The sequence below is a fragment of the Mustela nivalis genome (genome assembly GCF_964662115.1).
Source record: "Mustela nivalis genome assembly, chromosome: 14".
NCBI lineage: Eukaryota > Metazoa > Chordata > Mammalia > Carnivora > Mustelidae > Mustela > Mustela nivalis.
Window position 1 is genome coordinate 27,250,360 of NC_139033.1, and position 22,134 is coordinate 27,272,493.

Consider the following 22,134-nt stretch of genomic DNA (forward strand, 5'->3'; position numbering starts at 1 on the left):
TTGCCCCCTAGTTAACAACTGTCCGTAACAGATAACCCTAACCCAGCTCCCAGGGCACACGGCTCACTCGCTCTCCTGAGCTCACTCACTCTCATATCTCAAGAGCATACTTTCTGCTTTAATAAACGTTCCCACTTGTGTTCCTCATCTGCTGTGCTGCGTGTCTGTCCTTGAATTCCTTTTCATGACAAGACCAAGAACATTTGGGGATTCCCTCAAGTCTGGGTGGGTAAGGACCCAAGGCTCAGGGTCTCCCCAGTTTACTGGGCAACACTGTGTTACTTTAAATGTAGACTTTCTGGAACACCCATGCTGTAGGAATTAGGACTGTAGATCCACATGAGAACTGACTCGCGCATGCAGCTCTACTCAAGGATTTTCCTTTTTCTTTGTTTCCCAGAGATGCAGGCCAGGTCAGGGTTACTTCCAGTTCATTTGTACCACGAAGGTATACCCCTCACGCACTTCAGCTGCAGGAGGGTCTTCTCTTCAGTTCCGCACCTCAGGTAGACCTTGTGCTTTGACATCCATTTAAATGCATCGTGGGAGGCTCAAAAATCAGAGTTCAAGTTTGCTTAGATTGGCAAAGTGTGCCTAGGGCAAAAGGGGCTTGCTTCCTTGTTCTTGTTTCTCACCTATATTCTTCCTGTTGATCCTACATTGTCAGATACTTGATGATTTTAATATTACATATTTAGTTGTTTTTAATAGGAATTTTAGTGCTAATAATGGAGTCTCATATTTTACTAGAAATGAAAGTATCCATCTTTCTAAAACACAAGTGTAGTCCTTCTGATCACCAAACCTGTTCTGCTCCCAGTCTCTCATTCGAATCAATAATTCCAGTTCTCAAAAATGTACGAGTCATCCTTTAAACCTTATTTTCTCTCATTCTTCTCATCTAAGTAACTAGACTTTCAAAATAAATGTCTCATCTATATGTATCAGCCTAGATTATAAAGTACCATTATCTCTCACCGCCATGTATTTTTTTTTTTTAAAGATTCATCATCTAGATGCTTTCACCTGAAAGTCTGATCTGAGTAACATAGCCCATCACCTTCCAAGAAATATAATATCTGATGCCCCAGTTTTTGGACTCTGGTCTGGACCTGGTAGTAGTATGTTTCCAGTTGTCTGGGACTCTGGGTGTAGATAAGGGATGCCTGACCTCCTTCCTTCTTGATTACCTCCAGATAAGGCGTGCAGTCTTCTCAGACTGAAGGTTTCTGAGAATTAGCTCAGACAATGGGTTATAGAGCAGGAGTGTTGAGAAATGATAGGGTCTCATTATAGACTGGGTGTTGGGGATCAAGTAGAAGGAGAATTCAAGAATGGTACCAGGAATGACGTGGGGTCCTGGGTGGATAGTGATATCATCCACTGAAAGGGGGAGTGTGAGGTGAGAAAAGGGTCTGCAGTGGGGTGGAGGGGTTTGGTTCCAGACATCCAAGGAAGCAGGAAGGCAGGAGGGTTTTGAGTCAGCGCTCAAGAGAGCAACTGGGTCAGAGATGTACATGCAGCGAAGGCATGGTGTGCACGGGTGAGCACGAGCGGGCCCAGTGAGCTTTGGCTAACGGCCTTTTACATAAATGACGAGTGATTATTGAATGTTTGTTCTTTGGCAGCTCTGGGCAAGGTTCGAGAGGCTTTGCATGGAGTCTTTCATTTAATCCTCACAATACCTCTATCAAGTACATAGTGATATTAAGACAGAATTAGAAAAATGAATTAAAACAGAGAGCGTAAGAAAACAAAGTGCTTAGCACAGAAGGGTGACCGTTAGAACACCGGGACGTGTACAGACGCAGATGACAGGGACATTTTTAGACCCAGAGATGCCTCCCTATCCACATCAGAGCGTGCAGGTTAGCGGCCCCCGAGCCCCATCCCATGTGATCGGTGTTCTGGAGACTGAAAATACTCATAAACGTCTGGAGGGCTGTCTATACGACCTGAGTTTTCTGCTCGGCAGCATTTTCTAGGCTGAGTAGCAGCTGCCTTTTTCTGACTCATGCATTCCTAAGTTTCTCTCAGTCCCCGCCTTTCCCTATCAGACCCTCTGGCTTCAGGAATTTCTGTTACCTTCCCAGACGCTGCAGATTTGCACCCATCATCTACTCAGTTACTCCTTAGTCCTATTAAAAATGCTTCTCGGAGTCTTCTAAGATTGGTTCTTGCATACATTCCAACTGGTCCTTTTGTGTATTCTTCTTTCAGCCAAATTGGGTTACTTTGCAATTCCTGAAGCATCAGCCATATTCCTGGATTTGTTGTCTTTGTTTGTGCCTTTTCTTCCCTTAAATACTCTTCCACTCCATATACTACTTATCCTTCAAGGGACAGCTAAAGAAACTTTGCCCCATTCTTAAAATGGGAAACAATGTCTCCTCTCCACTCCCCCAGATGTTGTTTGTGGCTACCTTTTAATAAATATGTTATTGTTCTTGTATTCTGCCTATGGTTACCATGTCAATTTCTTCACTGACCGCCCCCCCCCATCCTTCAGTTGAAGGCAGGTCATATCCCATTACCCTCTCCTTGATCCCAACAGTATTGGACACTAAATGCTCTGCATTTAGGAGACTTGGCTCCATAAAACAGCAAAAGAATAGGGGTGAAGGGAGGGAAGTGGAACTTTCCCTGAACACCGTCAGCATTACCTAATCAGCACTTGGAAAGCTGCTAATTCCAGATACAGTTAAGTGGAACAGAGCGACCTCTTCTGAAGTAGCTTCCAGGAAGTATAAAGCACTTTCCTGAGTGGTAACAGATGTATAGCCCATCGCATGTAAAACATAGCTTGAAGTAGTTTTCAGTGGAGATTTATTTCTCTAGATAGCTTAATTACTTGTACTTTATTAAAAAAAAAAAAAAACAAGTGCAGTGGGCTTCCCCCCCACCTAAGTATACTCCTCCATGTGGTATTCATTGAATTGTGTCTATCATGTTTCCTCACAATTCATAGCTCACTGAAATACCCTGGTAACTGCTCCCACTAGTTTGTTACGTCGTCACCCAGAATGGTGTGTCATTTGCAAGGTTTTGCTGTGGATATCTATTAGCACATTATTTGTGAATATATTAAGCTTAGTACATCTATGTTCATGGAGGCATTATTCTCAATAGCCCAAAGGTGGAAGCAACCATCCTTCCATTCATGGAGGGATGAATGGATTACAAAATGCACACAGTGGGATATTATCCAGCCCTACAAAAGGAAGGACACCCTTAACCCATTACAACATGGTTGAACCTTGAGGATATTACTCTAAGTGAAATAAGCCAGTCACACGAGTACAAATACTGCACGGCTCCTTTTATGTGAGGTGCCGAAAGTCATCAAATTCATAGAAACAGGAAGCGGAATGATGGTTGTCGGGTAGTGAGGGCTCGGGGAGTGGAGAGTTGCTCAAGGGGTACAGAATCTCAGCTTTGCAAGATGAGTTTTGGAGTTTGGTTGCACAATGATATGCACAGACTTCGTGTTACCAATGGGCACACTTAAAAATGGCCAAGATGGTACATTTTATGTTATGTGTATTTTGCCAAAATTAAAAAAAATTCATTTGTGTAAATATATGTAAAATAGTTTAGTTACAGGATTGATTCCCAGGAGATTTCATCATTCACAGTTTTCTGTTTAGAGAAATTCCTATCGATTTGTCTTCATGGCAGTGAAGTACAAAGATGGGTATGTTGAGAGAGAATTTTGAGTTCTAGTTCTGTCCGTCTAACTAGTCTTGTGCTGTTTGGAAAGTCCCTTTATCTTCTTGAGCTCCAGTTCACTCATATATGGAGCGGCAATAGTAATATGTGCTTTACGGGCAGGCTCCAGAATGAAGGAGATAATGTATGCAGGCAAGGGCCGGTGTGGGTACTTAGCACGGAGCAAGTACTCAAGGCATGGTGATTCCACTGAGTCCCCTTTTCACCTTCCTTAAGGAATTGGATATTCTCATTCTGTGACCCTTCGAGAATATTTCCGCAGACACGTATTAGCAGTTCCCACTTCCCCGGTACTCTATTAGGATCTGACGAGGGAGATGATAGAGCTCCTGCCCACAGAAGGGGAGAAAAGTAGATATTGTATCACTGTATGACAGATGCTCTGATGGGGAGAACTGCCCCAAGGGGGGCTATTAGAGCCCATAGGATGACCGTCCTCATTCTTCATTGTTCAGCTTGGGGAGGAGGGAGGGACATCTGATAACTAAAAGCGGAACAGGAACAGGGTAAGTGTGTCCTCTGCAACAGAAACAGCATGTGCGAAGGTCCAGAGTGAAGAGAATGCACGGGGTACTTGGAATGGGAGCCCATTATCCTGAAATGTAAGAGGCAACAGGTCAAAGTGGAGAGGCAAGCAGGGGCCAAACACTCAGTGGTTTTCTGCCAGGGACTGAGAAGGTACTGCCGACTCGGTAGGAGAGAGAGACAGACTGACTGGATGAAGGGGGTGGTTTGAATGGGAGCAGGACTGGAGAGAAGGAGGCTGGGCTGGAGGCTATTTTGCTAATACAGGCGGGAGTGAACTGTCAGGGGACGAGGACAGGGCACCGCGGAGAGGTAGTACAAGTTCCAGAGATACTGAGAAGGTAGAATGGACAAGATCCAGCAACTGGCTGGCTGAGTGGGGAAGGGAAGAGAAATTAAGACTGATAACGTGTTTCTGAAGAGTGGAGAGAATGGGAAAGAGCCACTTGGGAGAAGGGAATATGGCTTTGGGGCACCTGCAAAGAGGAAATTAAAAGCATTGAACATCTAAATAAGTTCTGTCCATGTGCTGTCTTTTGCCACAAGATGTACGTACTCAGGGAAGTCCAGGAGGTGAGTTAGGAGTTCCTTTTCTTTGCAGAGATCCTGCTGTAGTGCCCATCGCAGTCCGCACCTGCTTAGGCACCTGCTGCTGTCTCGGCACATGCTCTCAGTGCTCTAGACAGCACCGAGTCTCAGGGGCTTTCATTGCCTCCCATAACTAGGGTAGCCTGTGGGATGATGCATTCACGCCGGTGCTTGTCCTGGAGCGTGGCAGCCGACTGCGAATGCCAGGTGCACATTTGGTCAAAGAAGTTGGCTTGTCGTGTCTGCAGAGGAGCTTAAACGCAGGCTCCTTTCCCTGGTGGGGTCATCTTGTCCGCTTCTGGGTTAAGTCCTCATCATTTCTTTAAAGTCACGTGGTGCGTATCTGTGCCAGTAGAAAAATTGGGGAATTGCCTCACAGTTTCATAAAGGTAGAGCCACATAATTCCTTCAGTGTCCTTGTCATTTTCTTTTTATTCTCTGCGACACTGTTGTTGTACGTGCTGTTTTCAAATGCTGGAAGTTCTTCTCACTCACTTTCTCCCTTTGATGTAGTTAAAAACTTTTCAGTATTTATTTTGGAGTCTTTTGCAAGATGTTTTTCAAATACCCCTTTGGCCTAGTTACTTATTCGTACCTCTGGGCTTCCTCCTCTCCCCAGCTGAATGGTCTTTTGTTTTCTGGCGATACCTTCATCCTACTGTGGCCCTTTGCCTTTGCCAGGGTAGGCATGAGGGGTTTTATTTCAAGCACCTGGCCCTTTAGATCTCTAGCATATATTTTCCCTGGACTTTCAAAAAGGTGTTTTTTAGAAGTCTTAGGGTTTCTTCTGGGATTTTTTTCTTTTCAACTGTATCTTTCATTTTTTTAACCAGAATATTTGCATTTTATGATCGTTTCCATTTGTAATTATGCAAAATTTCCAAAGACTTCTTTTTTTTTTTTTTTTGACTTTGCCTTTCTAGTTAGAATTGCCCGTAGTCATTTTGATCAAGAAGGGTGCCTCAAAGTGCATAACATATGTGTCTGTGCCGTTCCGCAGTGCAGTGATTTCAAGGTATTTTTATTTCTTGCGGATTCAAGAACAAGGTGTATGTGCAGTCCCAGCGTAGTGGGTCCACAGGTTTCTCAGAGGGGAAATTCGAGATTGAGTACAGACAGAGCTAAGGGGCCCACCAGTTTAATTTTTCAGTCTGCTCCATTTGGGGTAATGTTCCCCTCTTAGCTTTCTAGTACTTGCTAGAAGGGCTACAGAACAACCCAAGAAGCTAGCGTCCGCCTTGTAGAAATTTGAAGTGTCTCTAGCAGCTGTGTATTTAGACATGATTCCCGCGGATGCCATCCTTTATAAAATGGTAGCATGTCTATCCTCTAGAAACATTGTTTTTTTAGTCTGAAGGCACAGTCCTCCATTGATTTTTATTGATTAATCTCTTTCCACCCTGAATCAGATGTGTCACTTATGTCAAGCTTGTCACTTGCTTGCAAGTTTTCCATCAATCTACTTAATGTTTCAGGCTTCCAGGATTTGTGGGGGTGCAGTTACAGATTTCAACTGGTCAGTCCCCAGATAAGGAGTGTGACAGAGACTTCATCAGCAAACAGCACATGTTGAGAAAGGCCAGAGCTGATAGGGCAAAGCGGGCATAGAGGAGACGCACCTTTCACAGTGGCTGTTGACAGGTTTGAGGCCCCCGGCGTTGGGTGGAGTTCTGGTCGGCCAAGAGTGCAGCCCTCCCGGATTCACCCACCCTGCTCCCTGCAGCCTCCCTTACTGTGGCCGGGGGACCCTCCTCTCCAGCATTTCACTGCATTTTGCTCTCTCGTTACCGTATTTCCTATTAAGGGCCGTGGAGTCTAATGCTCGCTCTCACCACTGTACACCTGTGTGGGGATGGCCTGGCTGGGCTGAGGGGGCTCCGTTCCCAGGCACGTGTCTTCAGCACCGCATGGCCTCCAGCACTGCAGACCCCTCCTGGGTCTGTTCCTGGCTTTATGGGGTTAGTGGAGAGAGGAATCTCGGACTCTGTTGAAGTCCGGCATTTATTTATTTCTATCTTTCTTTCTTTCTTTTTTAAAGATTTTATTTATTTATTTGACAGACAGAGATCACAAGTAGGCAGAGAGGCAGGCAGAGAGAGGAAGGGAAGCAGGCTCCCTGCTGAGCAGAGAGCCTGATGCGGGGCTCGATCCCAGGACCCTGAGATCATGACCTGAGCCAAAGACAGAGGCTTTAACCCCCTGAGCCACCCAGGTGCCCCAAGTCCTGCATTTCTACGTCAGATCTTGGGCACCTCAACACGAATTGTTCCTTTTACCCTAGTCTGGGTTTAGTAAGACCCTTCTCGAGACTGAAATTATTTCTCAGCCCTTATTATAGTTGTATCCTGTGTTAAAAATGAAAATGTATCCTTCTTACTTAGAATAGACTAAACATCTTGCAATAGATTTGCTATCGCTCCAGTGCTCTTATAAAAACCTGTGAACATTTATTTTTCCAGCTTTGTATATGTCTTAGTGCTCCAAATAGTAAGTAATAACTTGTCATTCATTAGGGGGACTTTCTTATGTTTGATATAATTGGTAATAATGGGTAATAAAAACTGAGGATTCTCAGTACTCCCTTAAGTGTAGTTATGCAAAGACAGAAATGGGATCTTGTTTTTAATTTGCGTGCGTGCACACACACACACACACACACACACCCCACCAAACCATATTAAAGCAAAAAACCTGGAGAAAAGGGGTCTTTAGGGCGATAAGAGTATAATCGGGAGTATCATGGAAGCAAATTATGACAAATAGTACTGGACAAAGTCTGGAGTGTGTAAGCCACACAGTGCTTGTGTCTTCAACTTTGACTAACAGTCACTTAATTGACTAATGAGTAGACAAGTCCTTTAAGGTCATATTCAAAATATAAGGGACAGTGGGGAGGCTTCCTGAGGCTTCCCATCAGCCACACATGCTGCTTAATGTGCACGGCGGCTCAGCCAGCAGGAGGGATCGCTGGCTTATTAAGGAAATTGGGCTGGGAAGGTGAAAGCCTTGGTAGCCTTCCTATATGAGATGATAAGAAGCAACTCCTGCCCCGGGGATGCTCACAACCTAATGGCACACACCAAGGGGTCAATGTCCAGAGTGGATAACGACAGGCGAAAACTGTATCTTTGTGACCAAGTTGGAGAAGGCTTCACGGAAGATCACCTTCATGGAGGTCTTCAGGGTGAATGAGAGTTTTAGGGAGTCCAGCCGACAGGGCAGCCTGCACGGAGATGCAGAGGAGTGGACATGAGTGGTGAACACACGGGGCCTTGAGTGGCCTGGTGAGCATGGGCATTACTGGTCACGGATGAGCATGAGGACGGGGTTGATGAGGGCAGAGAGAGAGCTTGCAACAGCTTGTGTGTGCATGAGGCGCTACGGAGCAAGAGCTGTTGAAACGGAGGGTCAGATCAGATTTCCAACTAGGAAAGAGTACTCTCCCAGAGGAGAGATGGGTGTAAATTCTCATGGTCTCAGCATGAAAAACAAATGCATCTTAACACAGCGGAGACAGATTGTATGTAGATGAAGAAAGCACAAGGGAACGTGGCTGACTTACACTGTACATGTGAGATCACGTTTTTATTTATAGGGTTCTAGAATGAGTAGTCTGGAGTTGCCAATATAGCATCAGGGATGGGCTCCCTGATATACAGCTACTCTTCTGGTGCATAGTGGGCCTTTGGTTCTTCAGTTCAGACACTGAGTCAAATTTCTGGGTTCAAGTACTGACTCTACTTCCACTAACCCTGACTTTGTTACCCTGTCTAGAATGAGCATAGTAACGGCGCCTGCAATGGAGGGTAGTTTTGAAATTCACATCCCCTGGGAAGTACTTGTCACAGCTCATGTCAAACTATAAGCACCTGGTATGTATTACATATTATTATTAATCGGCCAAAATAACCAAAGTTATCTTCTTTTGAAGACGTATGAGTAACACTATATTCAGAGAAAAATAAAGAAGAATATACCAAAGTTGTTTTCTCTTGAGGAATTATGAGTAGTACTAAATCTATAGAAAGAAATACAGAGGGACTATCTTTTGAGAAAATAAAAAGGAGAACAGTAAAGATTTCTCAGATATGAAAATGAAGAAAAGGAAACATTAGTGGGCCGAGAAGCGATGCCGTGTGGTAAACTGCCCACAGCATTCTTTTGTCTTGTATCTGAATGGACAGTTGATGGGAACAGGAGGTATGTTTTCTGAGGAAAACTCCTGAGTTTCAAAACACATGAAGTGGAGGGCCATAAATTTGAAGAAGAGAGAGAGACAAGGAGGTCACCTTTGGTCGCAACCAGCGGAGGGCGAGAAACAGGTTCGTTTGCAGAGGCTTTCCGAAGGGAAGCAACACAGTTAGGATGCCCCCTTCCACCGTTCCCAGTTCCCCTATGGGCTTGGGTCTATGTGAAAGTCTATGAAGAAAAGTAGGCAAAGGTGAGGGAGGTTGTGCTCCTTAACGGAAACAAACTGTCCCTTTTTTCGAGAGAACTTAATTTTTTAAATCCTCGTGCAGTGGCTGGTGCTACGCAGCCGACTCCCTGTCCTCTCACTAGTACGTACAATTCAGTCATGATAAACAATTCTTTTTGTTAGACTTAATAATCCTGCCCTGAATAGTTCGGTAAAATAAGAGGAAAATATGCTTTGCGGCGGGCCGTTTATTTCACACAGAGATAATACGCTTTGTCTCTTCAGCCTTTCTTCTCAAAACTTGGATAAGCTTCTTGCCTTCCCTTCTTTCAAACAGTAGCGTCATTAGCTTTCTCTTGCTACCAGACACGATTTGAGGGTTTCATCTACCTTCCAGGTGATCCCTTAAATATTGTGGTAAAAATGGAATGTTTTGTCTTATGTGAGAGAATTCCCTGGCTCAAGGCTTCTCTCCCAATATTTTAGATATTCTTTGTAGCCGTCTAAAAGGTTGATTTTCTTTGTCCCCTTTGTTGGGAAAAAGCCCCCCAACAGCTTTTCTGGAATGTTCGAACTGCTCAGGTTGCTCCTCTTCCTCACCTTGAGTGTCGTGGAGGCAGAGAGGCCGCAGCCAGTTTTCAGTCGTCCTTGAGAAATGAAGCAGCGAATTAGCCGAGATAATACCCAATGCTCACCTGAATCAGTGGCTGAAGCCTCTACAGCCAAGACGCTTACTGTCTTAACCTTTTTTTGTGTTTGGCATTTCTCACCCTTTTGCTCTTTTCTCCAGTTTTGCATCCTCCAGCAGCTACATGATTTCTCAAATGCTCCGTTTTTCAGTTTCTAGCCTTTGGGGAGATTCCCCATCCCCGGCCCCCCCACCCCCATTGCTTCTAGACACCAGAGCTCAGCAGCCCGTGACAACCCACTGTCCTGCTCAAACATTCAACCGACAAAGGGGAGTCCAAGTCCAAGCTAATGCGCCCACCTCCTGGGCCTTCCACCTTCCACCGGATTCCGCGGAGTTCCCTGCACCCAGCAGGGGTTCCAGATGGCTGCCCCCCCCCCCCCCCCCCCCCCGCCCCGCTTTGCTCCAGGTCCGCAGGAGACCTTGCTCCTCTGCGGGGTGTAATTCTCGGCCCCTCTCTGGGCGCCGGGCCAGCTCCTAAGCTCTGTGAGGACAGGGACACGCTGTCAGACGTGCTGCTGTATCCCTGACTTCATTTCAGCCCCTGGCGCAGAGGAGGCTCGGAGGAACTATTTTATGCTGAATCAGTGACTGAAGCCAGTGACTTTTTGTAAGTTCCCGCAGGCCGGGGACAGGTCTCGCTCATTCTGCCCCGTGAATACTGCTTCACACGTCGTTTCGCAACAGACTCTTAAGGGCTGATTTGCTCGGTTCACTCACCTCAGTGTTAAAAACTGTCTCGGAAAGTTGTTTCAGCGTATTGTTAAGTCGAACAGAAACATGTAGTTTGAGAAAGAGACGGGTACCACCATAGTAAGAAAAAAGAAACACCATTGTGGTGTGACTGAGCAGGTAAAATGGGAAATATTTACTGTGATTACTTTGGAGATTGGCATCACAAGTGATTTTTATCTTCTTTTGGCTTACATGAATTTTCTAATTTTTCCACACCAGAAAAAACAAAGCAAAACAGAACAACCTGCGAATAGTCGGTAATGCATGGGACTGCCCTGGGGTGCCCTTCCCTCCCCCTGTGGTGTTGGGTCTGGGGCAGTGTAGACTCTGTCCGATACTTCTGGAACAGTCAGGTTTTGCAAGGGTTCAACGTGCTATTAAAGCTTGAATGCAGGGACTCTTGGCGATTGTCCTACTCTTTTTCTTTTTTTTTTTCCAAGAGAATCCAGACTTTCTCCTAGCTACCTCAAAGCACAGTTACCCATGGATTAATTATTAGAGTGGAGCTCCAGTCTATGATCTTTTTCAATACTATTTTCCCCAACAAGTGGTATGAGGAATTAAAACCATGTTTGTACACAAACCCCAGGGCATCCCTGATGTTCTGGATGACGAGATGAGAGCGACCACTTGGGAAAGGGAACCCAAGCTACCAAGGTGAGGAAACATGTTCATCCTCTGTTTTACTTGTAAAAACTAACAATCGTATGACAGGTGTATCTTAGGAGTCTCGCTATGAACAAAGAGGAAAATTTGGTTAAAATATGGGCATAAGATGAGGGGGTGGTCTGAGTTAGTCTGAGGAGGAGAAGTTATCTGGAAAATCTTAGCGGAGGAATCCATGCCTGACTCCCCAGGCCAGGGCGGTGGTGGGGGGTGGGGGTGGCGGGGGTTGGGGAAGGAGGGTGATGCTGAGAGAGGGAGCGACCCAGTCTGGCCTGGGGGGGGGCAAGTCTGGGTGTGTGTTGAGAGGAAGCTCAGGGTCACGGGGAGCAGTGCACCGACGTTGAACTGTGGTAAAACTGGGTCTTACGATATGTGCTAAGAAGTCTGAATTTTATCATAAAGGATTCGGGGGTACATTCAAGAATTTTGTTAGGGACTTACAGGGCCAGACCTGTGTTTTGCAAAGACTGCTCCGGCTTTATGACAGGGCCGGAGGGAAGTGCGGTGGGCACGAGCAGGAGAACTATTGCCAGGCTGGTGCTTCACCCCAGGGGAGAGGTGGCAAAAAGAGCCCGCGAGAGCGGAGTGCAGAGAAGTGGGTAGAGCTAAGGCCCTTGGGGGGAAAGGGCGACGGAGCTGGGGGCGAGTTAGCTGAGAGGTAGGGGGGGGAGAAGCGAAGGCTGCTGCGCGTGGCTCTGAGTGCGCGTGGGCACGTATTTGCCCGCTGGAGGTCATCGGAACAAGGAAGGATCCCATGTTGCAAAGGTTCAACGTTTACATGCACAGAGTTACATTGTTATTTTGGCATCTCTTAAAGCTAAATGGATAGGAATAAAATGAATGCTCATTAGGTACATATATGGAATAGAAAAATCTTTTCTGGTATTCTTTTATATACAGAAGGCATTAAAATTATGGTTCGTGCCCTCAGATAGGGTTAGACCTTAGTTGGTGAACTGTTTACTCGTTATAGTAAATGAAGGTCTCTAGTTCACTGGGAATGACTCATAGAAAATATCATTTTGTGGTTTGATGCTTATCTAAAAATCAGGAAATTATACTCTTTCATTACTCTATGAATCAAACATATTGTTCCTAGCTGAGATGATAAATGTTTTGAATTATAGCTTTCTGGAAAACATTTTGTTTCATACAGATTAGTCTGAGAGCCTATTTTGTTTTTTTTTTTACCTTTTATTTTTAACTTTTAAAGAAGATACATTTTATTTTCAGAGTTGAAATAGTATTTGGGGAAATGTATAGTGGGGAGGGGCGGATGGTCAGTGTCATCTTAAATTTTTTCCTAGGGCTCGTGCATTCTTGAAATTTATTTAAATTGGTTTTGTTTAATAATTTTATATAATTTTGTTTTTTTAAAGATTTATTTATTTTAGAGAGAGAGAGAGAAAGTGAGCACACGTGAGCAGGAAGGGCAGAGAAGAGGGAGAGAGAATCCCAAATCTCCCCTGAGCCCAGGGCCCAATATGGAGATTGGTTGACATTGATCTCATGACCCTGAGATCACGACCTGCACCAAAACCAAGAGTCTGACGCTCCACCAACTGAGCCACACAGGCGCTCCTATCACATATGATTTTATAAGTAGCTATGTACTAAATCTTTTCCTGAAATAAGCAGTGAGGTTTTGGTTTATTTGTGGTGTGTCATAAACAACTCACAAATCACCATTTTGGTGGTTATCTGTGGTTGCTTAAGCCCCCAGTGATTTATTTATATGCATCACTTAGACACCGGATTTAAGCCTGTGAGTAAATTACTTTTGCAGTTGAATACAATCGCATCTATTGACAGGCGAAAAGATGCTTTATTTTCCTAACCGTTACTCTATACAATCTAGCTCTGAAATGAAGTAGTTTAAGTGGGATAAACCTCACCTTGATTGAGGCACATTAGGGCATATTAGTAATTGTTGCCACTAGCTCAGCCACATCCTGTGATTAGACTCTGATCCCCCAATTTTATGGCTTTTTGTTTTGTTTTGCTTTTAAAAGGCAAACCCATAAATGTGATAAATGTAATTCCAAGATAATGGAGTTAGGAAGCCATTACCGAAGGCAATTTTAGAGGAAAATGGAGAGTGTAAAATGATGACTTTAAAATATTTAAAATTATGGAGGTGGAAATTAAATTGCAGACTTCGGAGGGAAGTGTGTACCGACCGTGTGGGGGAAATGGAAGTCATCCCTAATTTAGGGGAAGAATTTACAGTGAGACAAAAAGCCAGAGAGAATGGCAAATGTGGAGTTTAAATATTTTACAAGTAACCATTTCAATTAGTTCCTGCATTTAAAAAATGGCATGTAGCAATAGGGCATACAAATTCATAAGGGGCCATATTGATCTAAGCTCTTCCCGACCTTGCCTCAAACAGGGTATTTGAGAACTCAGTGTAATCTGAAAAAGAATTTTGTTTCTTTTTCTATTTCATCTTTGCTTTTGGTGTTTACATGTTTAATGTTGTCCTTAACGGAGATCTACAGCACAATAGAAAGCACCCCAGGTTCTTTGGTTAGTGACATTAACATGGGGTTCATTTATTAGATTAAAATACATCGTATGGTCTCTCTGGCCATTTACTAAGATGTCTACTCATCTCTGTATTTTTACACCTATTCTACTACTAAGGAATCGAAGCAAGGAGCAGTGATTCTGAACCCTGTCAGATCTGATGTTCTCTTTCATCCTAAGTACTTTATAAATGTGGGACTATTTTGAAATCATACTCATAGATATGGAAAAGCTACCTCCACAGACAGTTGCAAAAAATAAATCTAATGCTGTAAGTGTAACTTAAAGGAGAAATAACATGTAAGCAGTTTACAATAAGGTGGTCTGCATTTTCACGTATACCCCTTGAAGCGCTATTCTGCGAGAGGACAAAATGAAGAGTTAACTGTCTCCACCTGCATTTAGAGTCGCCATGAAGCATAAGGACATGCCCCTTGAAGACTCGGTCACCCTGAGTGGCACTGTCACCTATGATGCTGTATTCAAAATAGCAACTGAAGTTCTAATCCTTCAAAGTGAAAATTTCCCCTGCTTTAAGCTGAACAGAAATAGAATTCCTAAAAAAGTCAGCTTAAACAGCTCAGAAATATTTTGTGTACAAGTTTTTGTACCGGTTTACTTCCAGGTGAGTCAAAACCTCTTGAATTATTAATTGTAACTCTTTTGAAGGTAAGTAGCTTTTGGCCCAGGACTCAAAACTTCATCTTAAGTATAGCTGGTCCACAATTGATGGTTATTTGTGTACTAGTTTCTTCAGAGCAAGAACCTTTCTGTTTTATTGGGAGTAACAGAATGACAGCCGAATGCATCTGAAATGGTCTTGGTTGTCATTCTCGATTAGAGAAAGGGCCAAAAGTTGGGTCTGTCTTGCCCTTCCTTCCCTTTCCAATTTCTTACAGTAGAAATGCTTTTCTAAAAGAGGAGTAAACGGGACCCGGCACAGATACTGAGATCTGACGTTCTTCAGAGAGAAAACTGGAGACTGAAAGGGCCGTTGCAAGGTATTACCAACCACAGGTTCAAATCAAAATTGGAAAAGAAATATTTTGCCCTGGGTCCATGAACACAAATCTATAGATACAGGGTGCACTGTGAGTTTCATTTCTTGGCGGGGCGATGAACCTGAATTACACTCCTCTGGTCCTTCCTCTCGTTGCCAAAGGCATTAATATGAGGTGGGTGGCTAGAAGCAAAGGGAAGCTTGCGAGTCTCGCTCTTCAGGTGGGCTGGGGATGCGGTTGCTCTCAAAGCTTATCAGCAGGGCTCACCCAGCACACTCGGAGCCATGGCGCTGTTTTGCACATGTTGGGAGGAATGTTGTTGGAGAAAGATAGGATTTCAGAGCCAGAGGACTTTCACCTCTGACCCGATATTTACAAACCAAACTCTTGGACAGTAGTATAATTAACGGACATTTTTGATCGTCGTTCTGAAATAATGTTAGAAAAATATAATCACAACGAGACTGCTTTCCCAATTTTCGAACTGTCTCGAATAGCAGTGATGTATTTCCCCCAAGTCACTTTGTTTCCAAAAATGTCATAAAGAGCAATAAGTATTCATAGAGAAGGTCTTCCCACACTTTGACAAGAGGCAGCTTCTTCCCCTTTTCTTCCTATGTGGAACCTCCAGTTCTCTGAGCCTGTCAGATTTCTCCTCTTTCCCTTGGGCTGGTCCCTTGTTTGATGACTTGCAGGCTGAGCATTTGACTAGACATCTGAGCCCTGGGAAAAGAAGCTCCTCCTGCCCATGAGATCTTTGCTGGCAAAGGGACCAGGACTGTGTTCTTCTCAACTGCTGTTGGCACTTACCCATGCTTGGAATTTGATGGTAAATGACAGAGGTTTTCAATCTAAGATCTAAATACTGGCTTACCAATTTTGCTCTAAGGTGTTCCTTTTTTTTTTTTTTTGAATGTTTACACTTTAGTGCATAAGCAGAAATTAATGAAATTCTGTTAATTGCTTCAGGCAGTTTTCCTTTTAAGAAAATAAAAAGTTTGTTTTCTTTCTCTAGTTGTGGTCAAGCTGCTCTTTTTCCTGTTTTGAGAAGTGAGAAATTTAAATGGCAAAATAATCCGTGACCTATGACAGTAATAAATCTCTTTAAGCATGTTTATCTCCTCAGTTAAGGACTGTTTTGTTTTTAAAGCTCTACCAATCTATTCTCTAACACATTCCAAGTTCCTTTTTCTTTCTAGAATATCCTTTATATTCTCCAGATCTTCCCTTTCTCCACCATGGGGAGCTGGGGTGGGGGGGGCCGGTTCCCCCATCACAGGGTGCTTGCCAGCGGGCTGGGTCTGGCGAGAGAACAATGCCCTGGGGGCTGTTCTCCAGGGAAGGGCTCCAGGCACAGGCGGGACAGTCTCCTGGGAAGAATGCTAGACAGTTGCAGCTGCTGGGAGGGAGCCGGGTGTCCGGGTTGCCGTGGTCTTGAACACGGGCAGACGTTCACTGGGGCCTCGATTCCTTGCCAGGACTGCACATCGCTGCCCCAGGGCCCCGAAACGAGGTGCGACCACATTGTCACCCTGAGGGATGGGGTGTTCGAGGTGTGTTGGGAATTGGGCTTTGATTCACAGGGGTTTGTGGCCTGAAATAGACGACTTGCCGATGAGTCTGGGACGAGGGGGCCTCCAGCGCTCCGTGCAGCCTGTGTTTCTCATCCCAAGCTCCCCATCTCCCCTAGAATTCCCCAGATCAGGGAGTAGCAGCGCCAGCAGTTGTGCCTGGGGCCTGATTCAGCCATTGGTTCTCTGAGCCAGGCCTCAGGGGCCCAGTGAGTCCCAGCTCATTCTCTCCCTGCCCTTCTGTCAGGACACCCCGGTACTCCGCACACCCCGGAAGCCAGCCAGTGCCCCCTGCTGCTTTCCGGGGAAACCCCACACTCCACCCCCCCACCCCCCACCAAGTTGCTTCTGGAGAGGTCACTGGGTGGAGGCGGGGAGGATGCCCTAGCAGACCCGGGGAGGATGTGGCTGGTGGACACTGGACCAGCCACTGTGGTCGCTGGTGCTGAGGTTCTCTGCCCACCCAAGGTGCACATCTCTTATATCTGGGGTATCTTATTCTAGATATAAAAAAACAGTGAATTTAATGGTAAAAAAAAAATTATGGTTTTCTAGGATTGATCTGTAGACATTTCCTCTGACCTAGAAACAGCACCCATTGAATGCTGAATAAATACTTATTACCTCCTTCTACTTCCATACCTATTTCTCTTATTGGTATATGTCAGATTTCCTTGTATTTTTATTTATTTTTTAAGATTTTATTTATTTATTAAAGATCACAAGTAGGCAGAGAGGCAGGCAGAGAGAGAGGGGGAAGCAGGCTCCCTACCGAGCAGAGAGCCCAATGCGGGGCTTGATCCCAGGACCCTGAGATCCCACGACCAGAGCAGAAGGCAAGCAGCTTAACCCACTGAGCCACCCAGGCACCCCCCCCCTTTTTGTTTTTTTAAGAAAGTGGTTTCCTTTTTTGTTTGTTTGTTTGTTTTTTAAGATTTTATTTATTTGATAGAGAAGCAGAGAGACAGGCAGAGAGAGGGGGGGAAGCCGGCTCCTGGTCAAGCAGAGAGCCTGATGCAGGGCTCGATCCCAGGCCCCTGGGATCATGACCTGAGCCAAAGGCAGAGGCTTTAATTACTGAGCCACCCAGGTGCCCCCAAGTTTCCTTTTAAATCCGGATGAACTGACAGGAGAACTGCTTGTTTCCCTCATTCTGCCAGTTCTTTGAGTCTCTTTTCTGCATCACTCACTTTTCTGGCGGATCCCATGATGAGAGCTCTGCCTGTCCACAGCCTGGTGCTCGCTGGGTTTTCGATACTGGTCTGTATTTCACTTTAACTTCGGGATAGTTTGAACTAGATAATCAGCCTCTCCTACCTCAGAGGGCTGTGAGAAATATCGTTGATCCTGCTGTGGTTTGAAAAGCACCTGCTGCTCTTCGGAGAGAAGGAGTTAAAGCCGTAAACGCCACGGGGCCGGCTGGTGCTCGGGGATCCGCCAGGAGGAGCAGCCCCTGTGGGGGCTTGTATTTGGCAAACGTGGGAATGAAGACCTCAACTTCGCGTAGGACGTGGACTGGAAAACACTACTTTAGGCTGCTGGGATCATGCACTGAATTTACAACTTGGTGTCATCTTCAAGGATGGTTTCTCATCCATTTATCCCACAATATTTATTAAGCAAGTGAAGACACCGGCGTCGCGCCGAGATCAGAGCTCACGCCGGAGGCACGAGGCCCGCCGTCTTCCAGGCTCTGCGTTTCCCACGGCAGGGAGACCTGACAGCTCAGAAAAGGCAACACAACAGAAGGGACAGAAGTAGAACAGAAGAGGGAGCGGCTGGCCGCTCTACGGATGAGTAAGGAAATATTTCCTCCATGGAGGTGCTGTCACATTTGAGTTTTATGGGAGAAGAAGTGATTTTCCTGGGCCAGGACGGGGTCTCTTAGGCCATCCAGAAGAGACGGCTGCTGCCCCACGGGAAGCGTGAGTGCTGCTTGGGAACACTAGGGTATGCGGCAGGTTCTAGTTGGAGATGAGCCTGGAGACAAAGGCAGGGTGAGAATCATAAAGAATTTGACTAGTGAACGTGCCCTTTGTCCAGTAGTTGTGATGGGAGACCCCTGAGCCTTTTAAAGCAGACGTGCGGCAGGGTCAGACTTGGGTTGCAGCGACATCGCTTTGGATGCAGCGTGAGTGCGGGGGAAAGGGGCTTGCAGTAGAGAACACCCAGAGGCAGATATTTCAATGGTCCCATTGACGAAACATCAGGGAATATCTAGGAACCAAGGCTAGTATTTTCATCCTATTTGGTTTCAAAGTCACTTTACTGTGTGGATTCCTCTGCTACAATGCTTAACCCCCTACAGATGAAATAAATGAATTAGCAAGTATTTATTGATCATCAAATATGTGCAAGATATAACGTAGGGTGTTTCTAGAGATGAAAAGAAATACAATTCACGACATGGTACGATCACCTTCAGAACTTTTGGAACACAATGAAGTAACAAGCAACAAATGAGTATTTTAAAAAATTATTTCTGCCTCCAAGGAGCTTGGCATAATTGAGAAAAGCAAGGTAGAAAACACAGCAGTTCGTATTTTATGAAAGTAGCAATTTGTTATGCACAATTAGACATGGGGAAAGAGTAAGAGCTGCAGGACTCCACAGCCCAGGGCGACTGTGGGCAGGTGGGAGCCGACACTGTGGGACAAGGCAGGCTTGCTGGGCCTTAAAAGAAAGGTCGAACAAAAGAGAGCCCTGTTAGCGAAGCAGAATTTCTGGAGGCCTCCTGCAGGTGTCCTGGTGTAAGTTTCAAACTTTAGGTTCCAAGTAACTTTGGTCAAGTTCCAGAACTGTGCCTGCTTTAGGCTGGCATTCCTCCGGAGTCCAGAGAGGAGGAGAAATGTGAAAGGGATGAGTTAGGAAGTGTTCCCTGGACTGAGCAGGACGGAGGCCAGGCAAAGTGCAGGGAGGTTAACCAGAACTCCTCTGCCAGAGGCGCCTGAGGACCCCCGACCCCTGTCAGTCACTGGACAAGGGTCCCTCTGGGTGTGTAGATCTCAGGCAAAGCGGGTTCCAGCTTCCCCAAGCTAAGCAGTGCCGGCTGTTCAGGAGAAAGCACTGAGCTGGTGTGCCCAGAAAGCAGAGGGATCTCCCAGGGCGGTGCCTACGGGGCCTGAAAGCATTTGCTCTGTGCCCGTGTCAAGTGCCGGTTCTTTCCGCTTCACAGAGTTCCCGGCATCGCAGGGCCGGCCGGAGCTCATGACTCCCAGAGCCCCAAGCGGAGGGTCCCATCTTTCTGTTCTCCCCGCTCATCGTTTGCCTCTGCCCTTCCGGAGAACACAAATGTCGTCAGCCTCCAAGAAATCTCAGCCTTTCTTAACCGTGGCCCGTGCCGCACGAGGACTGTACTGAGTACAGTAGGACTCCTGCGCAGAGTTTCAGGAGAGCTGTAAGCGAGTGTTGATCTCGCTTTCTTGGAATGCCGGCGCTATCGCGGACCGGAGATTTCTGCAGGGCCGAGACTCAGGGCCGCGTTCCCCGGTCCTGATACAGGAGGCCTTCGGTTTCCGAGCTCACGTCTCTGTCTGCAGAGTTGGCGGAAATTGCTTTCCAGTTCTTACAGTAATTTTAATCGGGTAGGAATCACAGCGGTAAAAATGGTGAAGCCCGATTTTCTGAGCGGCGAGTTTAAAAACTTGGTTTGGCAACTCAGTGAATTTTATCACATCTCTCTATGGAGGTTGAAGGAGGCGCGTCCTCATGTATGTGTTCCTGTGAGTGTGTGGGATGCGCGGTGGGGTTTTTCCCCATTCGGGGCATTTTTAGCATCTAATTGCTTCCTAGTCATTTTTCATATGTCATTGATCAGAAATTCTACTTGCTTGTTCTCCACAAAACCAACGGGAAATGTAAGTGAAAGGTAGCGAGGGCGATTCTGTAAAAACTAGGGGCAAGGACAGAAAACACAGAAGGAAACAACATGGAGTAGAAGTGCTGAGTGCACAAACCTTGTTCAGCTAATCGAGCATCTTGTGTTGGTGTCCTCGGCAGATTTTCTTCGGGCAAATAACTGTATTTGGTTGAGACTCTTTGACAGCCCTTGCAGAGCTGTTAGCGGGCTGGGAACCAAGGTCACACCTGTCCATCCCAGGCTTTCTGTGGGTCCGTTGCTGTGCTCCTGGGACGGCCTGCTCCTGTGGCTCTCCGCCAGCTCGGACCTGGGGCCCCTTTGTCTTTACACCGGTACGGTTTTCGCTGGAGGAGCGAGGGAATGAGGGAGTGAGTGAGTGAATGAATCAATAGCAGAAGAGGTAGCATTTTGTTGCCTCGTGTTTGTCGTCTGTAGTCTTCCTGCTCAAGTCTCCTACCCACCCGGCCCTTGCACGTGTTTCCGCTGCTTCTGCCCGCTGTGCTCCCGGGGAGCCCGGTGGCCCGGGACGGGACGCGGCTGGCTCCTGGCTCTGCTCTGTCTCCCCCGCCACGGCCGGTCTGTTCCCGGCCGCTGGCCCGTGGGAAGCTGCTTCCTTTCCTTTCAGTCGGAAAGCAATCTAATGGGCGATTTCACACTCATGTGTTGGTGCCTGCCAGGAGCTGAGGTTGTTCTGTGCATTTTAACAAGGACAAGTAAAGAAATTGATTTCTCATTATAGGATTTAAGGCATCATAAAATAAGATATTTAGGAACAGGGGTTTCCTAGGAGCCTATTTTGCCTCTGTGAACTCCTGCTCAGCTGCAGGTAGGAAGGAAAATTCTCTGACGTGTAGTTCCTTGCAGGCCTGGGACGAGCTAGCAGCCTTGGCTTGGCAGGGGCTCCCCGAGCCTCCTCCCCAGGAGGGTCTCCCTTCTCCGCCAGCCTCCAGCCAGCTGGGTGACGTGTCTGGAGGTTGTCAGTGTTGGGGACGAAATGACACAGCACATGCAATGCCTTTCATGCTGGCACATAGTAAGTCTCATGTGAGGTATATTATTTTGCTTTTAAAATCTGTCAAAAATGTTTAAAGTAACTGAAACAAAATGCTGAATGTCGTCTTCAGTGACAATTTGCTAACACAGTCGATTCTCTAGCAGGAGGTGATTAGAGTTGGTGTTAATCTTTTGGTTCTTTTTCTATAAAACTCTGCCATGCAGAAAGTCTGCATTAACTTTCTAAGTCAGTGCGGCCACTTGCTCACCTTTAGCAGAAAACGAGCTAATGTTTCTGGGCTGTATTGTATCGTCATCTTTTGGTTTTACAAGACCTCAGAACTGTACTATTTAAAATTCTTATATCCCACGAGTCATTTATTTTTCTGGTTGGGAGGAACTGCAGAGATGCTCAGAAGTAAGACCTTTTCGTGTACTTCAACAAATCCTATGCTAGCCACTTAAAAAAAGAAAAGAAAAGAAAAGAAAAGAAGCGTAATTCTCGTACGGTGACAGAGAGACTGAAATGTACATTTTAACAGTTAAAACCTGTGAGCAAAATTCACATGTGAGGAAACACGGTGATCCTTCAGACAGACCTTGTCAAGCTTCAGAGAGCTCCAGGAAGCCACTAGGGCGGTAGCCGGGGGCCTGGGGGTGGATGCTCTCTGCCTCCGGTGGTGGTTGCGGGGATCTGACCCAGGAATCCGTCCAGGCCGGAGTCGTGTTCCTCGTGCTCTTCGGTGCTCAGACATCGCCGTGTGGACCTGCGCAGACCCCTCCTTTGTGTGCATCTTCTGCGCCGAGTGTCTGATTTGCTGTCCTGGACCTGT

At 46.0% G+C, this 22,134-nt stretch overlaps 1 protein-coding gene across 7 annotated transcripts in view; it reads left to right on the plus strand.

The window, feature by feature from the left end:
• Window positions 1-22,134, plus strand: part of CD226 (CD226 molecule) — an 80,549-nt gene that overhangs the window by 26,827 nt on the left and 31,588 nt on the right. For 4 of the 7 annotated variants that reach the window (XR_014302756.1, XM_082698912.1, XM_082698913.1 and 1 more), the window contains exon 4: window positions 401-506. The exons of the other annotated variants lie outside the window; for them this stretch is intronic. Coding sequence is in view for 3 of the 4 variants with exons in the window: in XM_082698912.1 (XP_082555038.1) it covers window positions 401-506 (106 nt within the window). In the remaining variant the exon portion in view is untranslated. The remainder of the gene's footprint in view (window positions 1-400; window positions 507-22,134) is intronic. 7 annotated transcript variants of the gene reach the window in all.